Source organism: Danio rerio, chromosome 21, assembly GCF_049306965.1.
Source record: "Danio rerio strain Tuebingen ecotype United States chromosome 21, GRCz12tu, whole genome shotgun sequence".
Classification (NCBI taxonomy): Eukaryota; Metazoa; Chordata; class Actinopteri; order Cypriniformes; family Danionidae; genus Danio; species Danio rerio.
In genome coordinates this window covers 38,742,610-38,765,715 of record NC_133196.1, presented here as the reverse complement: position 1 = coordinate 38,765,715, position 23,106 = coordinate 38,742,610, and the positions used below count along the sequence as shown (strand labels likewise).

General features: G+C 33.2%; 2 protein-coding genes across 2 annotated transcripts in view; both read right to left on the bottom strand.

The window, feature by feature from the left end:
• Nucleotides 1-270: 270 nt before the first annotated feature.
• On the bottom strand, nucleotides 271-13,747 carry poglut3 (protein O-glucosyltransferase 3). The gene is given in 8 exon segments (NM_001098745.1): nucleotides 271-1,171; nucleotides 3,721-3,825; nucleotides 3,945-4,139; nucleotides 7,370-7,566; nucleotides 7,665-7,881; nucleotides 9,354-9,637; nucleotides 12,178-12,372; nucleotides 13,299-13,747. Coding segments are annotated over 8 exon segments (1,557 nt in total). The 5' UTR covers nucleotides 13,528-13,747; the 3' UTR covers nucleotides 271-1,036.
• Nucleotides 13,748-13,961: 214 nt separating this feature from the next.
• tmprss15 (transmembrane serine protease 15) overlaps nucleotides 13,962-23,106 on the bottom strand; it is a 51,449-nt gene continuing 42,304 nt past the window's right edge. Inside the window, exons 20-25 of the mRNA XM_068216127.2 lie at nucleotides 22,490-22,539; nucleotides 21,342-21,546; nucleotides 19,508-19,689; nucleotides 16,101-16,196; nucleotides 15,870-16,009; nucleotides 13,962-15,145 (exon numbers count right to left, since the gene is read on the bottom strand). Coding sequence (XP_068072228.2) covers nucleotides 14,966-15,145; nucleotides 15,870-16,009; nucleotides 16,101-16,196; nucleotides 19,508-19,689; nucleotides 21,342-21,546; nucleotides 22,490-22,539 — 853 coding nt within the window. The 3' untranslated portion in view covers nucleotides 13,962-14,965. The remainder of the gene's footprint in view (nucleotides 15,146-15,869; nucleotides 16,010-16,100; nucleotides 16,197-19,507; nucleotides 19,690-21,341; nucleotides 21,547-22,489; nucleotides 22,540-23,106) is intronic.

Sequence of the window (23,106 nt, the reverse complement as noted above, 5' to 3'; positions counted from 1 at the left end):
TGTGTTTTAGTGTTTTGTGACCTTTTAAGATTTTATTATAATACTTTTTAAAGTAACTTTACCCAACATAACCCTGCTATCAAAAGATGGTTGTTTCTGTTCTTTGGATTTGACCTTTAGAATATGAAATCAATTTGTTGTTATTTTTGGAGTCTGCTAAATTTCAAATGTAAGTTAAAGCTAAATTTAAGATCTTGTGTTCATTAGTGTTAGAGATAAATGGAGAAGTACAAAAATGAAGCCAGAAAAAAAAGGCAAAAGCACACGAGATTAAATGACTGAAGAGCGTTTATTAAGAAACAGCATTGTTATTCTTTTTCATTAAAACAAGTTTGTTGGCATAACAATGTCACACTACCACAAAAACACCTGTTTGACACAAATGGAGATTGCAAACAAATGGAATGTGTATAGAATTAAGGCAACTTCACAATGATTGTTTATATTTCTAAAAGATCTCCACAAGTCAAACACACACATATATCACATCACCAGAATTCAGCAGTCCACTCTGAGCGGTCATAGAATGCAATATTTTCAAGCATGTTTAAGTTTATGAGTGTAGTGTTAGGAAATGAGTATAATGCTTAGCTTCCACTGGTAAACTAAATGTAGCCTATTCACAGGTTTCACAGACTTTTTTTGTGCAATGTTTTAAAATATATATTTATTAACCTTGGTTTCCATACCGATGAAGCCTAGTAAGGATAAACAAGGGATTAAAAGATAAGTATTTGATTGCTCAATTCAACTCATATATGCAATGTGAATGGATTCTTAAGTAAATAATGTGCAAAATGAAAAAAAAAAAAAAGTGTGTAATGCATGGGTACAGATATTTTTTTTTATCTTTTTGCTTCAAGTGAAACAGTCCATCCCTTATTCTTTGAAAGCACATTGAACACAAACTATTCTGATTCAGTGTCATTGAGTGTTTGATTTTCCTTTCAGATTTATCAGACTTTTGCGTCGCTTGTGGCATCATTTTGTAAGTTAATCTTTGGTGGAAAAGGAACTGTGAGGGTTTGGACTGACCTCAGAGCTCATCTTTCTGTGGTTTCTGATTTTCTGCTCTCTTACAGTTACACAAAGCAGTTTGATCTGTTGGCTGAGGCACTATTTCCATATCAGGATGAACAGCAGGCCGACTGCTCTGACGATCTGCATAGGTCTGTAAAAAGACAGCGGTTTACTAAAAGCACTGAACTGTTCATCGTTATACTAAAACAGAAAAAAATTTGACTCAACTTAAAAGAGTAAGGCAAGTTTATTTATATAGCACATTTCATACTCAGTGACAATTCAATGTGCTTTAATGTGCTTTACATAAACAGGAATAAAAGAGACAAAAATAAAATAAAATAAAAACAAATAATATAAAAACATATGAAAAGAGCTTAAAGACAGTTTTTCCATATTACAAAACACTGGTGTATCATATTTTCTCATTTTACTCTGGGACTTCCCCATTCTGATGATCGTTCAAACATTTATTTCAAAATACCAGTAAATTCTGACATCATTAACCAGAAATTAGCTCAAAACAGCTGCAATTGTATTTGTAATAGAGATCTGGCTTAATGGTTTCACTTTTATTTAAAGCTTTGGCATTCATGCAGCTTATCTCAGAGACGTTTAAAGGCAAAAGCACTAACCGCAGCTAAATGTTTACACATTTAACAACATTACAAATTCTGTGGATAGTTAAGTATTGTGAACAACTTCGATGAAAACATGGAGGAACGCTTTTGCATGTCGAGATGTACAAAATATGTGTGTGTGCTGGCGCTCACTGGAGCACTCCTGCACTTCACGTGCACACGCGTCAAGCAGAGCTTGAAAGTAAACAAACAACAGCTTATCATAAGAATTTTATTGATCATTTTGTACAAAGTATAAGAAGGAACAGAAAAGTTATCTGACCAACATCTAGCAGCTAAGTGTGTCTGGAAAAGTATCCAAAGGCTTTTATTTTCATAAACAGTGCGGATGTGAATGCGTCTGAAGCCATTTTCCACTATCGTGCTGAACAGTTCTTTATGCTGAACCGTTCCATTCCGTGTCAAACCAGGCCAGACAGCACAGATATGGTTTAATTTTTCACCGTCGTGCTGCAACAAAGCTCATTGGAACGTTACACAAAACGCATCAGTAGTCACCTGGCTGACAATATGTAAACGGCTCCCTTAATTCAATTAAATTTAAATTATAGGCAAAATTACTTTTTTCATGTTCATGTTTTCATGTGTAAAAGTGAAAGCAACCGCGAGACTAAACACCCGCGTGCCATTCTCTCGTATAAAGGTGCTAAATATAGCTACAAGTCACAGCACCCGTATTTATTTAGAGGTCATATGTTCTACAGCTCTGGGCAAATTTAATTTGGAGGTAAAATGACCAAAATGTAATGTGATGATTGAAAATTAGGGGAATAAATAATTCATTTAAAATCTCTGTACATTACAGAAAAATAAACAATGATAATGCAATAATAATCGTGTATTTGTATTAGTGGCAGAAATATATTTTTGGACGGACCTTGTCAAAAGTGGGCAGGCACTTTCAGTATTTAAAAATATAAAACTTAAATTATTTAATTTTTAACAATCAATCAATTAAATCACACATAGCAATTTATATCAAAAGTTGATAATGATATAAAATATACTTCATTTTGATGGTAAAATATAACCTTTTAAGCAATGGCTGTTAATTGTTTTAGTATTCAAACAATACATAACAAATGCATAAAATGAAATAAAAACTAATATGAAACAACACATAGCATATCAGGATAAAGGATATAATGGACTATTATATTGCTGCTTAAAATGCTGCTCTTCAATCTTAGTATTTTTATCATTTTATTTTTTGTCTTCATAATCAACTAACGAGCTATAAACAAATTCCTGCTTAACGTTTTAGAAAATGTTTTGCAAAGCTACCCAGTATATTTTAGATCACTGAAAAAAAAAAAAAAACACATAGAAACATGTTACACGGCCCCATAAATGTACAACTTATATTTTATTGAATTGTATAACACCCTATATCTGAAATGAAATTGCTCATTTTATTTTTATAAAACATTTGTCAAAACATATTGATATTTTTTGGAGTAAAAGCAACACCGACATTTAGGAATCCATATTTATTTTATTTATTCGTTCATTTGATTTATTTACTGGTGCATGTATAGACTATAATTTAAATCGTACAACAATACCTTGGACAGCTACAGCCATTCCATAAAGCTTTCAAACAAAAGCCAAAAAAATTAAAGAAAGATTTGACTTTCTACGGTGACGCCAACATTCACAACGCGCCGTAACCATCCTTCAGGAAGTAAAGCTAGAATTAAATTACAAAACAAGCCATATGGGCTTTGAATTAAAAATTTCTTTGTTATTTAAAAAGCCTGCAAGTGGTAGTGATAGTATGTTACACAACATAAAGTAATACCATTGTAATAACACTAACAATCCAGTCAATTGACAAGTTTGTGCATTTACTCATCACTTTTCAGAATTATTGATCATATATATTGTAGTTTAAGCTGAAATCTGTTCATTGTTGGTAGCTTTATACATTTTTATAAACAGTAAAAAGCTCTCTGCAACTTTTGAATGAACTGGGAAGCAAAATACATTTTGCGTCATACTCTATATTGGATCAACAAATTATTCAGCATTTACTTAGCTGTAAATGTCAGACTCTTACCTGAAACACTGTGTAGTAGTAGCAGTAGAGTCTATGAGGCTGAAGCAGATCTCTCACCAATGACTGTCCTCTCCTGGCTATGGCTTCTGCCTCTGTGTCGTTGCTCTGTGTGCATTAAGTTGCAGTTGCATCAAACAGTTGCAGTTCAAAGACTTGATTTCACTACATGTTTTTATAAAGACTATAAAAGATTTAGAAGTTGAAAACATGGACATGGATTGTACCTTGGCCCATTTAATCTTCTCGATGAGGTCAGAAAGGTCCCTCTTCACAGGAATGTAGTGTACACCTGGTTTCAGATGTGTGTAAAAGTGCTCGTAGTATGGTGAGTCCTGTTTTAAGACCAAACTGTTGCCCAGCATCAAGTATGGAAATCTGTAGGCCGCCACAGTCCCATCCACATTCACTTGGTACTTGTACTAAAAAAAGGTTAAAGAGAAGAGCAGGGATGCAAAGAGGTTTGCGATTAAAAAGGGTGAGGACACTACATGCTTTTTTATTCACTTTTAAGTAAATCAGCATCTATCTGTAAAATAATTTCAACTGGTAATGGTTAAAATGTTGTATCATGTATGTTGTTATGTTTTTTATGTAGGGTAAAACAACAGTCCAAAGACAATCTGTGCTGTTATCATGGTTGTCATTCACAAAACACAGTATAATTGATCATTTGATTAATTGGCTGATTGATTGATTGATTGATGATTGATCACTTTCTACATTTGTTTTTTCTCTAAGTTTAAAGTCTGTGTGAATCGGACATTGCTAAAAAAAAAAAAAAAACTTTGTTTCACTTTGATAACACATTTTACAACTGAAACTTTACAACTTTTTTTTTCATAATTATTTTTTCGGGGTTTTCGCCTTATTGGATAGAACAGTAGAGAGTATTGACAGGAAAGCATGGGGAGCAGACAGAGGGGAAGGATCATTATAGGACCTCAAGGCGGAGTCGAACTCGAGTCGCCGTGAGCACCGGAGTGCATATGGTGACGCACTAACCACTACATCCCTGGCGCTGACTGAAAAAGAATATTGAATTAAAAAAAGGCTTTTATTTTTTTTACACTCCTACTTTCATCTTTCACTTGCAGCAAACTGAAGGTTGGAGGGGTGTGGTTAAGCATATTTCACCCAAACCGTCAAACTGATGGCATCAGGGGACTGTTATTCCAGATGAGAAGTATAGCTGCATTTACACTGCAGATCTTGGGGATCAATTTCGGTTTGGTGACTGTATCTGACTTTTTGTATGACCCGCTTAAATAATTTTTTAAGCGACTCGTATCCGATGTCTGCATTTACACCACACATGCAAAGATGCAAAAAAATAAAAAAAAAATAAAAAAAGAGCTTCTCTTCTCTATTCTTGTATTTAATCTGTTCACTGTGAATATATATTTTTTTATTAAGAAGTTGATTTGCTACAGTTCATGACAGAAAAGTTCTCATTTGGCCATCCTCTTTTAATCTAGGCTTTTTTGTAACAAGTAGGCAATTTAATGTCATGCCAATGGCGTGATTTAGGCAACGAAAGTATGCAATAGTTTGAATTAGTTTATATTGTTAATGTGGTAGATGTTGCGCTCGTGCTCTCTCTTTCTCTTTCTCTTTCTCTCTCTCTCTCGTTGTGTTGAAAATAATGCATTGTTTTTTAATGAAAATATTGTGTGAATTGGAAATATGTTTTTTTTAAATCAATGAAACATGTTGTAGTTTAAAATGTTGTATTAAATAAAGATGTATCAAATTTCAATTTCAAATTTCTCTCTCTCTCTGTCTGTCTATAACATACTTAAAAGCATTAACATGTGCTACACTACAATATAAAAGCTTTTTTGTCTCTAATGTTTGGGACTTAAATCTTATAACTTATGGGACTTAGATCTTAGTTCCAAAATAAAATTATCAGAGTTTACATTAATTACTACCATTTTAATGGTGTGTGACTCGCATTGACAGATGAAAATCTGATCTACATGTACCTGCTTACACTGCAGACAAGAGAGCATGTATCCAATTCATATTAGATAAATTTCCACATTCGAACAAGGCCTGAATTTGATTTGAGTAAATTAGAACATATGTGATGTTTTTGCCTGCTTACACGTGCGTGCGTCTTATCTGCGCCACATGGGAGAAGAAAATCAGAATTGGCTCAGTTGAGTCATGCAGTGTAAATGCAGACTAACTTATTTTACAAGTGACCTTTTTCAGTGGATTAACTAACTAATATTGTGCACTAGCAAAAAAAAATTGTACATTTTGATGCAGGCTTTAAAGGGACAGTCCACCCAAAAAATGAAAAGTAACCCTCATTATCCATCGAAGAACTAGGTGACTTTTTAATCTGGTTGATCAATGATGTATGCATAAGAGTACAATCATAAGGTAACGAGAGTGAAAATTCACATTTTTGCCAAAATGACACTTACATAGGATTGCTGGTATAAATTACACTAACAGGCATGACTATTCTGATAAGTGAATTTGTGTCTGAGTGCGCACTCACGTATGTCATCAAGTGCTCATGTTGAGATGGCTTTGCCCAGGATGTAGATTAAATCTAATAATACTGTAACTAATGTTAATTTTCTTCAACAGACCAATCGATTCCCTTCATCAGCCCTCAGTGTATCATCAGTCACCCATTTCTTTGATTCTCAGTGAATGAGTAAATTAACTATACATTAAAATTACTGTGTGAACTATCCTTTCAATACTGAATATATTTGTTGACACCAATAACAGTACGCCAACATAGTGCAGTTGTGCTTCAGGCATCCTGAGTTAGAGTCCCGGCTTATAGACCTTTCCCAATCCCATCCTTCACATTGTCTCCAAACTCGCTTTTGTTTAAAAGACTGAATATATTCAGCCAAATCCTCATATTATTTTAAAATATTGACCAATTAGGAGGCATCTAATTAGATGGCAAAGGTAAACTGCAAGCTCTCTCTCTCTCTCTCCCAAACTCAAAAGACCTCAAATTGCAAAAAAAAAAAAAAAAAAAGTTTAAAGAAAACAATGTACTGATTGAAACAACCAGTTCTTTATAACTGCTAATAATATTGACCTTAAAATGATTTTCAAAAAATTTAAAACTGCTTTTATTCTAGCCAAAATAAAACTATAGGAAATACAGTGAAAAATTCCTTACTCCGTTAAACATCATTTGGGAAAGATTTGAAAAAGAAGAAAAAATTACCAGGAGGGCAAATAATTTTGACTTCAACTGTGTGTGTGTGTGTGTGTGTGTGTGTGTGTGTGTGTGTATATATATATATATATATATATATATATATATATATATATATATATATATATATATATAATATATATATATATATATATATATATATATATATATATATATATATATATATATAATATATATATATATATATATTTTTTTTTTTTTTTTTTTTTTTTTTCATTAGATCTAAGCAAATCTGATCTCAAAATGGTGAATTTTTACCAAATGGTAAGGTGTTTTCTGAACAGAAAAAGATGCAACAGTTCTAAATCTGTATTATCCTATCTTATCTTACTGATAAGATCTTGTTTTTCATTTGTGTAAAGCTGCTTCGATACAACCAACTGTACATTGTAAATGCAACCTAAAGAAAAAAAAAATGACTTGATTTACCTTAAAAAAGTCAAAGAAGCCAACCAGAGGCGCTTTTCCAAGATCCTTCTCCCGATCGCGAAAGAAAAAGTATGCTGTTATTCCTGCATCGAGCAGCTCTGGATTTTCTTTAGACATGGTGACCAGACGCAAACGTTCTTCACGGCTGTCCCTGCCTCTAAAGAACGCTTTGTTCATTTTGTCTGACCATGTGGGACCTGGGAAAACAGTTATGCAGAGAGGTTAGACATGGAAAAAGTAAGCGAATATTGGACGCTGACAAAAAACAAAAAAAAAATGATGTTTAAAGAAGCACCTGTGTTCCCCTGCACCGACAGCAGGTCATTTGTTACCCCTCTCATTGCCTCTAAGGATGAATGTGTGATGTCGTATGTGGGAAGTATGATATCCCGCGTTTCAGTGGAGCCGCACCATGAAATAACAGGCACTGGTCCAGGATTGTCATTCACTTTTCGGTTCTCCATTGGCCAGTCTCCTACATTAATATAAAACTCCACGTCAGGCAATTTTACCTGGTGGAGACAGGAAAGGTACAACAGTAAAATAGTTGACATGAAAGACCCTGTTAAGCACCATAATCTTTTAAGAAATGTCATAAAAAAATTTTTAAAAACATGCATAAATAAATACTAGGGCTGCACCATATATTGTTTCATATGTATTTAAAGTCAGAATTATTAACCCCCCTGAATTATTAGCCGTCTGTTAATTTTTTTTCCTTCCAATTTCTGTTTAACGGGCTAATAATTTTGTCCTTAAAATGTTGTTTAAAAATTTAAAAACTGCTTTTATTCCAACCGAAATAAAATAATTACTAGACTTTCTTCAGAAGAACATTAATAGTTCTGATTATTACAAACAAATTAGTTCTGAATATTATAAACTTAAAGGCTTAACTAGGTTAATTAAATATTGCTTTTATTCTAGTAAAACAAATAAAATAAATAAATAAAATAAGACTTTCTCTAAAGAGAAAAAAAATATTATCAGATATACTGTGGAAATTTCCTTGCTCTGTTAAACATCATTTGGGCAGTATTTAAAAAAGAAAGAAAATTCTGACCTCAACTGTATGTCAGTTTTTTCCCAATATTGGGCAGCTCAAATAAATACTAATAATTTATTGTATATTTAGTTAATAATACTTAGAGTGTACCTTTTACTGCACCCAAGCCATTAATAAAAGAAATATTTGAAAATTAAACAAAGAATTGTAAATGAAAATGGGATAGTTTCATCATTGGCCACTGACTTCCATAGTATGTTTTTTCTACTATGGATCTTAACATTTACTGGTTTTCTGCTGTAGATGAAATGATACTATGCAGCATTGTTACCAAGTTATGTAGATAGGAATTATTTTTAGGTGCTGTGTAATATCCTAGAGTAGCAAATGTTATCGATGTTTATGGTAATTATAATCTGATTCAATAATTTATCCTAAACTAAACTAAAAATGATGCCAACAAACCGAGAGATCAGCTGAATTAGTTAAAACATAGTAAAACTCAAGAGTTTAACGTTAAGCTTGGGGATGTGTAAAAAAATACCCAATTTCCAAAAAAAGTGGGACGTTCCTTTAAGAAAAATTAAAGAACAATTTTCAATGTAGTTTCAACATTTTAAAATATGCTTTTGAAATTGACTGGCATGCATTTATTCTCAATTGAATACAGTCAAATGAATTCTATTGACACTTGCATGTGTGACATTTTTAAATATATTTTTAATAACACATTTGCCATTATGAAAAAATTTGGATATGAATTATGCATTTGGTAATAAAATTACATTATAAGTACATAAATTCCTTTATGCACCAAAATAAGTTTATTACAACAAATAAATACTTTATAAATTATAACTAAATTAGAAATAAAATAATTAAAATAAATATTTTACAAGCATTTTTTCAAAAGTTCTCACATTTTTTCCACTGTTTAAAAAATGAAATACATGGTAGGATACAAGTTCTTTTGCTTACTTTTCGAGCGAGGGACAGCAGTATCTCATCAGAGAACATCTTGAAATCAGTGTACCTCCCAAGTGACCGCCGATGCACCTGATTGTTTAAAATGGTGTAGTGAATGAGTCCTCCTCGCTTTGCAAAGCGTGTTGGAACCTCCTGCAAGAGCTGCTGCAGGTCAATAGATGGAAATGAACTAAAATCCTTTTGAATTTGTGGGTCTTCCTGTGGACACTGCATAACCCTCTGCCAGGCTGCCACATCAGACTCTGGACAGTCACAGTATTCATGATAAATGGGACCTGATCAAATTACAGAATAACACAGTGTTGGCAGATTTTACATTCCATTCTCAGTTTTTTATTGATATATTTTTTTACATTTTTCATTGACAAAAAACGAATAAAATTTTTTTAATGTACATAAAATAATTTTGTAAAACAATTGAATATAATTTGTGTCGTAGCTATTTTTTCAATGTACATTTTATTTAGTTAATTTTTTTTTTTGGGTGGGGGGGGCGGGGGTGGTTAATGTGAACATCATAAAAGTGTGGAAAATCAAACTGCGCAAAGCTGAAAGAAAGAAAGTGGGTTAGTATGACTTTGAGAAGTATGTTTTTTAGAAGTATGGTTACGGGCTTTGATTTTGAATGCACTTAATGTATTGTTTGGTGATAGAATGTCGTTTTACAATGAATTTCATAAAATAAAATAAAACTTTTACATAAAAAAACTAACTTAAAAAAAATTGAAAATTGTTTGGTTAAACTAATGAGTAAAAAAATAGTGTACTGTACCCTTCTGCATAATAAAAATTATGGAAATAATTTGATTTTGAATGCACTTAATGTATTGTTTGGTGATAGAATGTCGTTTTACAATGAATTTCATAAAATAAAATAAAACTTTTACATAAAAAAACTAACTTCAAAAAAAATTGAAAATTGTTTGGTTAAACTCATGAGGAAAATAGTGTACTGTACACTTCTGCATAATAAAAATTATGGAAATAATATACTTCAAAATATAACAAATAATAATAATGGTGTCAAAGTGGCGCAGTGGGTAGCACGATCTCCTCATAGCAAGAAGGTCGCTGGTTCGAGCCCTGGCTGGGCCAGTTGCCATTTCTCTGTGGAGTTTGCATGTTCTCCCGGTATTTACGTGGATTTCCTCCAGGAGCTCTGGTTTCCCCCAAAGTCCAAAGACATCCGCTAAAGGTGAACTGAATAGGTAACTGAATAAAGCTGAATTGGCCATAGTGTATGTGTGTGAATGCAAGAGTAGATGGGTGTTTCCAAGTGTTATGTGGCTAGAAGATCATCCACTGTGTAAAACATGAGCTGGATAAGTTGACGGTTCATTCCACTGTGGCGACCCTTTCTATTTGATAAAAGTTTGTTTTAAATTGAAAATAATTTGAAAAATGAAATTGTGAAACCCCAGAAAAAGTATATGATTATATTATAAAATATACTTCAAAAATATGCATGATATTCTAATATAGTGTTGTGTGCTTTTTTCAGTGTTTGAAATTTGAATGTGAACGTCATAGAAAATGAAATGTCAGTAGGTCGAAAGAACAGAAGTGGGTCAAACACAATTTTTTTTACTTTTAAAAGTATGTTGTTTAGAAGTATGATTGCGGACTTTGTTTTTAAACATGTATAAAGTAATAATGTATATTTTGGTTGCAGAACATTGTTTCATAGTGAATTTCATTAAAGCTGTGGCGCAGTGGGTAGCACGTTCCCCCCACAGCAAGAAGATCGCTGGTTCATGCCCTGGCTGTGTCAGTTGCCATTTTTGTGTGGAGTTTGCATGTTCTCCCTGTGTTGGCGTGGGTTTCACATGTGGTATAAGCGAATTGGATAGGCTAAATTGTCCGTAGTGTATTTGTGTGAATGAAAGTGTATGAATGTTTTTCCCAGTGATGGGTTGCAGATGGAAAAGGGGCATCCACAGCGTAAAAACATAGTCTGGATAAGTTGGCGGTTCATTCCGCTGTGGCGACCCCAGGTTAATGAGGGGAATAGGCCGAAAAGAAAATAAATGAATGTATGAATTTTAGATAATCTTAAAAGTTTGTTAAACTAGTAATAGTAGGTAAAACTACTTCTATTATGAAGCTGCGATCACACTGCACTTTTCGGTCCATAGACTTTCATTCATAGCCATGCGAATGCGGCAGACCAGAATCGCAAGCACGTGCGACAAGTTTTGCATTTCACTGCATTCAAAAGTTCAAGCTTAGTGAAATCTTACCTACAAAATCACATCAGGTGATTACGAAAGACCAATAGAAGATAATTTAAAATAAGAAATTTAAAATTACGGAGCAATTGCTCACTTTTATTAATGTCTAATCATATTGTATAACCCCGCCCCTTTTCACAGCACCATATGACAGAATTTTGCAAGCACAAGCTCTAGTGTGACCGCAGCTTAAGTCGCTTTGGACAAAAATGTCTGCTAAATGACTAAACGAAATATAATTTCCATGACTTTTCCAAAACCTTGTGGGTTTTTCTGTTTTCCCAAATTTTTTCCAGGCCTGGAAAATGCCATGTCAAAATTTCATGACTTTTCCAGGTTTTCCATGACCGTATGAACCCTGAGACAATCATTCATAATAAACTAAAATATAATTTATCCTCATTTCTCTTCAATTCGATGCCTGGCAATTATTGGAATATTTGTAATTACACTTTTATAAACATTTTATGAATTACTTATGCTTTAGTATCAAATACCTACTTAAAAGACAACTCAACATTACCCAAATAACATACTGTAAAGACAAAGTTTAGATGTTATATTAGAAAGTATACAGACTTTACCGTTAAGAGTGTATGGTGACTTTGCCACTTGCTTGTCCTGGTACAAAACTTCAATCTTTAATCCCTTCAAAGTACTTCCATAGAGGCGGTATCTGACAAGAAGGGAGCCGTCGCCCCGATCCAAGGGTGCTGGGACATGTATTCGAAGATACTCCTTTTCCAGTGAGGAAATCTTCACTTTAAAAGAGTCTTTATCTAAAATACAGCAGAAATCATAGCATGCATGACGAGAAAGTGACGAGCACTTGACTGATAAACTAAATATGAATTTTAGAAAATATTATGCACAATATTATTTGGATTTCTTATTGAAATATTACTAAATTACTTGCCACATGAAAATATAAGTGTCTTTCAATTATACTTGTGGTAAAGTGTATTAAACTGTATATATTATAGTTTGTTAATGAATGCTACAGCATATTGTAGTATTAACTATAGTGAACTGATAAACTGTAATAAATACTGTGGTATATTTAGTTTTTACCACAGCAAACCGTTTTGCATAACGTGTTTGCACATGTAGTGTTGCATAATATAGATGTAAAAAAAAAACATAGTAGTCTACAACAGTGGATTAATTACATCTTAGGCTTAGTTGTTGTATTACTACAGCTAATGACTCCAAGTACTTTACTATAGTATTTCACCATGTTCTTCATAAAAAACTCCCACAAAAATACTATACACTCAACTCAATTACTTTTGTTCAAACAACATAATTAAAATGAGTTGAAACACAATTCTTGGACAACTTATATGTTTTATGTTCAATCCACTTACATTTCTTAAAATGATTAAGCTAACTTAATAAATTTGTGTTGGGACAACATGAAGAAATTAAGTGGATTTTTTTACAGTGCAAGTTAGTAAATACAATTATGTTTAGTATTTACTATAACTTACTATATTATTTTTCGTGCGGTTTTTTATGAAAAACGTGATGAAATACTGAAGCCTTTATTAAAATGTCTAATGGAAAACAAAACCTACACGTAAACACGCATACATTTTATACAAAATGCTTTTATTCTTATGATAACAACTTAACACGGTCTATTACATTTTCAAATAATTTTCATGTTTAAAATAATATCAATACTGTTGATTTTCATTCTTACCTGGAGAGAGGGTGATGTTTTCCCCTTGTGAATCAACAGTTTGTATGTAAAAGTACCGGACAGGAAGCACAACATCAGGATTCAATCCAGGACCCCAAACGAGACATTTACCCGGATTAATCTCAATAGTCTGACCAAACCCTACACTTAAAGCTATAGTAATGACTAGGGGGAAGGCAACATTTGGTACAGGTGCAAAAGTTTTTCTTTTGTTTATATGCAGAATCATTTTATCAGTTGGTTCAGTCGTTCGGAGTAGCAGGAGAGTAAAGGTAACTTAAAATTACAGAAAACGCTGCTAAGAATTTATTGGCATTGTTAATACACCTTTTTGCTTTTTCTCCTTTTGTAGACCCGAAGTTGTTGCATTAACACTGAAAATAACACGCTTAAAAATAATTAGGGTAGATTTTGAGCGTGGCGCTTGTGTTGCGGTGCGCCTAAAAAATAAATCCGCCGTGTTTCGGAACATTAATGAAGAGTTCCGGATTTTATGAAAAAAAAATTTTCATTCATAGTGTATCGTAACAAAGCCAAACGTATTCATTCTAATTAAATTCCGTTGTGCTTGATGGAAAATACATTTTTTTTGTTTGATATTTGTTTTCTGAAATGACCTGAACACACTCTCTGTGTAAATACATAAGCAGACAAACGACAAAGGGAATTCGTTTTTTTTTTATTCCAACACACAACCAACTTCTTAACCATTACAAGAAAGTCTTTTATTTACTTAGCAAATTAATATTCCTTTTAGTAAACTTCAACATTGTATCTACAAAATAAGAGTTAGCAATTGAGTTAGCAATATCACATTTTAGCAATGATTACTGACAAAATCCCAGCGGGCACCTTAATGTCAAAACAACATCAAATTGACATTGACATGGAAAAAAAAGTCAAAAATGCAAATTATTTATGTCAAAACCTTGATGTCCATTTAATATCCACACCCTTTTGACCGCCAAAAAAACAACAACAACACAAACAGTATTATAACATAATTATTCATCTGAAAGATTCAATTACAAACGTACACATAATTTTGTGTTTCCAAATGCTTGTAAACCACCTTGATTAAATAAACTTTTAAAATTGTTGTCAAAAAACATCAAAAATCAATCAGAATGTATTACTTTTCATGAAATGTCAGTGAATTCATTTTTTTTCTTTTTCAATTCCGAAAGGTAATGGATTTTTTATAATCACACTGCAATGAAATATACTTATACTACTTTGAATTTGTCCATGACAGGGTTGACACAATTTGAGGTTTTTTAATGTTTTTTCTGCTTGCAGATTATTTATAAAAAGTGCAGGAGCTGACCAACAATAATTTCTTACAGTCTAAATAATTTAACTGTGTGGTTAAGAGAAAATCCCAAATTTATTTTATTTTTTTATTTAATGGCACTTTATAGTATTAATGACCCTTTTACATTAAGATAGTCAAATGACATTAAATCGATTTACATTTTTAATGTGTTTTTGATGACATTAATGACATTTTCAATGTCGTTTTTACATAAGGAGCCTATTGGGTCACAAACAAATACATTTTCCTCCACCACTCACGTTTTTAGCAGTGACAATGAAGTTACAAACTCTTTAGGGTGTCTAAAAGGCCATGGAAACCAAGAAAAAAATGTATATCACTGCACACTTAATTATGACCCTTTCCAATCTGAATACAGCCGTCGGTTCTCTGCTACCCAGTCAACAAACTGACTGACACGAGCATATGCTCCAGGCCGCTGAGGTCGTCCACAACCGATACCAAAAGACGTTGCGCCCACAAGAACCCAATGCCCTTCCTCTTCACACATCAGCGGACCGCCAGAATCCCCCTGTCAAAAGTTCACTAATTAAGCCAATGCAATTTTTTAAATGAGAAATTATGAAAAATAAATAATTTATTCATGTACAACAGTTTAGTAAATAGTTAACATGCAAGACCTTCAATCAGTCCCTAATCCAATGACAACTATTTTGAGACGAAAGTCACAGGTGGCTCGTGGGTATTTAGTAAGGTTTAGCCTATTTCATGTGTATGAACAGCATCTAAATAGTTATTTTAAATATTATATAAACAGTTATTTTCCACCTGGTGTTAGCGACATCTTATTATAATTCATTTGTATTTATGTTAATCAATGTTAATCGCCCTGCTGCTTCACCCATATTCTCCGTCCTCATGACTCCGTTCGAAGAACATTTAATAAATAGGAAATGCCTTAACAAAAGTGACTCCTTCTCTGTTAAAAAGCACATATTGCTTAGACAACTATTTTCTCATAGCAAATAGTCGCCACCATATATAATTATTATTATCTTTATATTTAAATTGTCAGAAAATGACATCATGTATAATCAATAAAAAGCACGCAGATTTTTTTCATATTTATTTTTAACTAAACTGAATGCTGTAATTAGTCAAGAGTGGAAACGTCAGTTAAAAAAAAAAAACATGCTGAATTGAGAATACTTTCAGCTTTATAACCAAGTTGACCTGGCGTTAGATTTATTTATAAGCGTTAAATAATTAAAATGTATTTTGAAAAACATACAAACCTGGCAAGTGTCCACTCCACCCTCAGCATACCCAGCACACATCATGCGCTCTGTAAAGTTGTATTCAGGCAGCCATTTCTGACACTGTGTGTTGCTCAACAGAGGCACAACAGCCTGCTGTAACACATCAGCTTTTAAACCTAGAGTTCAAGAACAGAGCTTATAAAATCCATATCCAAACGAATACAAACTAGGAAGACAAAAAAGTAAAATACAATGCACAAATCTGACCGCTTTCAGACAGTAATCCCCAACCAGCAATAAAACACTTTCTCCCTTCTTCAAAGTGTGCTCCGGGATCTGGTAGGCAGATAGGCTGAACGTAATCTGAAAGAATAGAATCCACTCCTGTTATCTGCGTTTTCTTTTTAATAATTAAATTCATTATTACATACATATTTGGCATTTTTGGTGCAAACACTTTCCAAACTTGCCAGACAAAAAAATCCCAAACGAAATTTAAAAACTGCATATAACTCTGCATTGTAGCTTTGTAAGTAGTGGTAAATGATCACTGTTTATGTAATTTTGTAATTCCTGTGACAGGAAAGCAGATTTTTAGCAACAATTTCAAGTTTTCAATGTCAAAGTTCCCCCCAAAAAAAGTCTAATTTACTCACCCTCAAGCAGTTCCAAACCTTTATGTGTTTCTATTTTCTGTCGAACACAAGGTAAGATATTCTAAAGAATGCTGAAAACCGGTAACTATTGACATCCAAAGTAGAAGATACCAATATTATGGAAGCCAGTGGTTTACAGCGTTCTTCAAAATATCTTTTTGTGTGTCTACACTAATACGTTTTAGTTTTAAAACGCATACATTTTGCAATAGTTATTCCTTCTGTCCACATAACCCCAGAGTTTTCAAGCCCCAAAAACGAAGCATTTTTAAACACTAAAGAGGCTATTTCCATTTTAAAATGATGCTGCTCTGTGTCAGTGTGGATGGGGGGAAACGAAGACATCTGAAAATGGAAGCATGGCTGCAGACATTCGCCAATCTGATTGGGGCTTTTTCTCAATATTAAGTACACAAAACGCAGTCTTGCGTCCTTGTAAGTTTGAAATGAAAAACAAGCCCCCAAGGACACGTCGAGTAAATCTTCCAAGGGAACCGTGTACTATATAATGCCATTCGCATCAATCTGGCTACATTGTTTCATAATTTTAACAGTAAGATGAAAACATGATATAAGGAACTGCCTAATTTACTTTTGATATTAACAACTTAACAGACACCAAAAACGTTGAGGCGTCATGTAGTTACATGACTGTCATCTTCACTCTATGCATATTTATAACAAAACTGAGCCTATAACATAACTGCTTTCTTTTATTTTCATTGAAAAATATGAAGCATTCCTTGTCTCTTTTGCTAAATATCAGTTTTAATAATTAATAATGGCATTATAATAGTATAATAAACAATAAGTATATACAATATACAGTGCATGCAGAAAGTATTCATAGCACTTCACATTTTCCTAATCATTTTTTATGTTACAGCCCTTTTCCAAAATGAATTATTTCATTTATTTTCTCAAAATTCTACACGCAATACCCCATAATGCCAATGTGAAAAAGAGTGATTGAAATTGTTGCAAATTTGTTAAAAATAAAACACCTGAAAAATCACATGTACATGAGTATTTACAGTCTTTGCTTAATACTTTGTTGATGCCCCTTTGGCAGCAATTACAGCTTCAAGTCTTTTTGAATATGATGCCACAAGCTTGGCACACCTGTCTTTGGGAATCTTTACCCATTCCTCTTTGCAGTACCTCTCAAGCTCTGTCAGGTTGGATGGGAAGCGACGGTGTACAGACATTTTCAGATCTCTCCAGAGATGTTCAATAGGATTTAGGTCTGGGCACTGGCAAGGCCACTCAAGGACATTCACAGAGTTGTTGTAAAGCCACTCCATTAATATTTTGACAGTGTGCTTTGAGTCATTGTCCAGCTGGAAGATGAACCTTCGCCCCAGTCTGAGGTCAAGAGCACTCTGAAGCAGGTTTTCATTCAGGATGTCTCTGTACATTGCTGCGTTCATCTTTCCCTCTATCCTGACTAGTCTTCCAGTTCCTGCTGCTGATAAACATCCCCACAGCATGATGCTGCCACCACCATGCTTCAGTGTAGTGATGGTATTAGCCTGGTGATGAGCGGAGCCTGGTTTTCTCCAAACGCAACGCCTGGCATTCACTCCAAAGAGTTCAATTTTTGTCATCAGACCAGAGAATTTTGTTTTTTATGGTCTGAGAGTCCTTCAGATGCCTTATGGCAAATTCCAGGTGGGGAGTGGCTTCTATCTGGCCACTCTATCATACAGGCCTGATTGCTGCACAGATGGTTGTCCTTCTGCAAGGTTCTCCTCTCTCCACAGAAGAACGCTGGAGCTCAGACAGAGTGACCATCGGGTTATTGATCACTTCCCTGACTAAGGCCCTCTCCCCTGATCACTCAGCTTAGATGGCCGGCCAGCTCTAGGAAGAGTCCTGGTGGTTGCAAACATCTTGCACTTACAGATGATGGGGGCCACTGTGCTCATTGGAACTTTTAGAGCAGCAGAATTTTTTTCTGTAACCTTCCTCAGCCTTGTGCCTTGAGACAATCCTGTCTTGGAGGTCTACAGACAATTACTTTGTCTTCATGCTTGGTTTATGCTTTGACATGCACTGTCAACCCTGGGACCTCATATAGACAGGCTTATGCCTTTATAAATCATGTCCAATCAACTGAATTTACCCAAGGTGCACTCCAATTAAGCTGCTGAAACATCTCAAGAATGATCAGTGGAAACAGAATGTACCTGAGGTTAATTTAGAGCTTCACGGAAAAGGCTGTGAACACTGATGTACATGAGATTTTTCATATTTTTTCTTTTTATATAAATTTGCAGCATTTTCAAAAAATCAGTTTTCACATTGTCATTATGGGGTATTGTAAGTACAATTTTGAGGAAATAAATGAATTTAATCCATTTTGGCTGTACACGGTAATCGGGATTAATCGCGATTAATATTTTAAAAAGGTGCGATTAATTAGTTAATTTTTTTTAATCGATTGACAGCACTAATATATATATATATATATATATATATATATATATATATATATATATATATATATATATATATATATATATATATATATATATGAATAATGTTATTTTTCAATTAACATTATTTTGAAAAAATTACATTAATATTTTAAATAATAAGTGGTATCTAATTCGTAAAAATTTTAACAAAAAGTTCCTCATCCCTAATGTATACATGAAGGCTATGGCTGTGACAAGCACATAGGAACGGTGGGCAGTAGAACCAGCTCATTAGCATTAAAGGCACAGGAAACAAAAAACAGCTACACTGTTAAAGCAGCTCCCATTTCCCAGATTTATAAAGGTATAATAAATATAATCTGATAGGTATTTTGAGTTGAAACTTTACAGACACATTCTGGAGACACAGAGGCTTTATATTAAATCTTGAAAAAACTGGTGCTCTTTAAATCTCAGTAAAACTGTATGATAAAACATATACTGTAGTAATAGTCAATATAGTATTGCTATAAAGTATCAATATAAAGTCAATATAGTATAGTTAATAAAACTGAAGAATCAAATGTTATTTCCGTACCTGTGTAGCTGACAGGTGTCTTTAAATGCATTAGAGCAAAGTCAGATTCCTTTGTCCTCTTGTTATAGTGCTTGTGCATGATAACTTGATCCACTGAAAAGACTTGCTTGTTGGGGTTAATCGTCTCAAACTGAGCGTGAAGGCCCAACACAGCCGCCCAGTTTGACAGCTGAACATTCCTCCTAAAGGAATCAAAATAACATTTCTGTCTTAGTACATGTTCCTGCTTTTTTTAAAGCTACAAGCACATTGACAACATGGTTGAAGTCAAAATATTATCTCTACTGTGAATTTTTTTCTTTATCAAATATTTCCCAAATGATGTTTAACTGTAATTTTTTACAGTTTTTCCTTTAATGATTTTTCTTCTGGAGAAAGTCTTAATTGTTTTATAAAAGCAGTTTTTAATTTTTTTTATCATTTTAAGTTTTAATAACTCATTTTTAATAACTGATTTATTTTACCTTTACCATATTGATAGTAAATTATATTTAACTAGATATTTTCATAATACTTCTATACAGCTTTAAATGACATTTAAAGGCTAAACTAGGTTAATTAGGTTACCTAAGGCAGGTTAGGGTAATTAGCCAAGTTATTATATAATGATGGTTGTCACCGAAAATATATAGCTTAAAGAGGCTAATACTTTTGACCTTAAAACGTTTTTTAAACAATTAAAAACTGCTTTTATTCTAGCCGAAATAAAACAAATAAGACTTTCTCCAGAGGAAAAAAATATTATCAGACATACTGAGAAAATTTCCTGTCTACCAGCAAGAAGGTTAATATTATTAAACTGGAAACAGAAAGCTGTTCCTACATCTATATATTGTCACGATTACCAGCGATCATATTCCATAAGATCGCTGGCTTGCATTAACAATAACTCATGGACTACTATTCCCCCATTTCTGGACTACATATTCATACATGCACTCCGGTCACACTCACACATGCTTCCTCATCTAGACTGATTACTTGCACCACCTGAGGATTGTCAGAGACTGATTGCACACACTATTTAAAGCCACACACTCACCCATTCAGTTGGCTGAGTCTTGTTATCTGTCACAGTGACATTACAACGAGTTTTCTTTGTCTGCCTTTCCGTGTTTTGATCCTTGCCTTGCTTATTTATTTAATTCTGTTTGCTGCCTTCCTCTGACCATCTGCCTGTTAATTTGACTTCGACTCTGGATTGCCCTCATACATCTGTTTGCCCCAGTATTGACCATTGCTTGCCTGACAATTCTAATAAACCTGCACGTGGATCCACACCTCAGTTGTTTGTGTCACTCCCCGTGGTAACATATATCTATACATTTACATCTAATGAGGGATGTAATGAAACATTTGGAACTGAAGAAAATTAGATTCTCCCTTTCATGGATTATTTAAAAAACATAAATTACGCAAGACATAGTTAAATTGAAGAGGATTAGACTCATTTAGATTAAAATAAAAGATGACTATTATTTTATTTATTATTATTATTTTTATTTATTTATTTTTGTATTTATTTTATTATTTGTTTCTTTTTTGTTTTTATTTTAGTAATTTTATTAATTAATAAAAATTTGTATTCATTTGTTTATTTATAATTGTATTAATCTATTATTTGTAGGAGCAATTTTGTAAGTTGTTGTGCTTGAATGTCTAAAAAACAATAAAAAAATGGGTATTAAAACTATAATGTTTAGAAATGTATTGAAAAATATCTTCTTTCCGTTAAAGAAAAAATAGGGGGAAAATATACAGGGAAGCGAATAATTCAGAAGGGCTATTAATTCTGACTTCAACTGTACTTGCAGAATTGCAGATCAGCATTTACCCATAGACACAGTGTGCTGCTGTAATTAACCATTCTCTGTCAATCAGTGTGGCTCCGCATGCATGTCCACCAAGCCACTGCAGAGACACCATCCATGGCCAGGCTCCTCTCTGGGCATCCTGTCCTCCTACCACTCTGCCTTCTTTTTTTCCATCCGTTTCCTCAATTATCTTGCTTTTTGAAGGTACTTTACGGACACCACATGCTATAAAAAACACAATGTAAACAACTAAATATATTTTAAATACTTTTTGAGTGTACTACTTTAGATCAGATTCAACTTTATTGTCATTACACATGCACAAGTACAAGGCAACGAAATGCAGTTCAGGTCAAGTGCAGCATATAGGTATAAGTTATAAATGCAATTATAGAAAACTATGGGTAATATTTACAGATGGATGCACTTTGAACATAATATACAAGTTGTATTAACTGTAGTCAGATAATTACAAATAAATAAACATACTATACAGGTAGCTATTAATAACCAGGAATATGCAAATAAATATGAACATAATATACAGGTTGTTGTTTGATATAAACAGGCATTACAAACAGATATAGGAACAGTTGAAGTCAGAATTATTAGCCCCCCTGAATTATTCGCCCCCCTGTTTATTTTTTCCCCAATTTCTGTTTAACGGAGAGAAGGTTTTTTCAACACATTTCTAAACATAATAGTTTTAATAACTCATTTCTAATAACTGATTTATTTCATCTTTGACATGATGACAGTAAATAATATTTTACTAGATATTTTTAGACATTCTATACAGCTTAAAGTGACATTTAAAGGCTTAACTAGGTTAACTATCAACAAAAAATAGCTAGGGGCTAATCATTTTGAGCTTAAAATGGATTTTAAAAAATTGAAAACTGCTTTTATTCTAGCCGAAATAAAACAAATAAGACTTTCCCCAGAAGGACAAATATTATCAGACATACTGTGAAAATGTCCTTGCTCTCTTAAACATAATTTAGGAAATATAAAAAAGAAAAAAGAAAAAAAGGGGGGCTAATAATTCTGACTTCAACTGTATGTATATTATACATTTACATATATATATATGTGCATGGATGTGTACATTTACAAATGGGTATGTGTAGTGTAGTGTTATGATGAGAAGAATAGGTTTTACACTTACGTTGATTGTTGCAGTGCAGTGAAACGATCTTCTCACTGAGACATTTGTCACTTTAAAAAAACAAATGGAATTCAAATGATTTTATAGGCTAATGATTATGTTTGTTTAATAGATAAATAGGGGTGTGACTTGGCTCATGTCATTAGACAATTATATAAGATTTAGGAGATCAACATGCACACTGTATTTTTTTAATAACTCATAAAATACACAGTGATGTGGAAGTGTCTGCCTCTTCACTGATTTATCTCTTTTTTTTTTTTTTGCATGATTGGCACATTTTATACTACTTTTTCTGAAAGTGTGACAAACATGCAAAAAAAAAAATCACTAAGGGTGCAAAAACTTATTCACACCATTCATTAAGTGTAGGGGGTAAACATTTTTTTTCATACAGGGCTATGTAGTTTTATTCCATGGTCTGTTAAAATTCTTGATTCTGATTGGCTGGAGGGTGTGCATTATTTTTGTTGAAATGCACAGGAAGTTTCATTAAGTATTCATGACAGATATTTTTTAAGACACTTTTATACAGCTTAAAGTGACTTTTAAAGGCTTAACTAAGTTAATAAGGTGAACTAGGCAGGTTAGGGTAATTAGGCAAGTTATTCTATAAC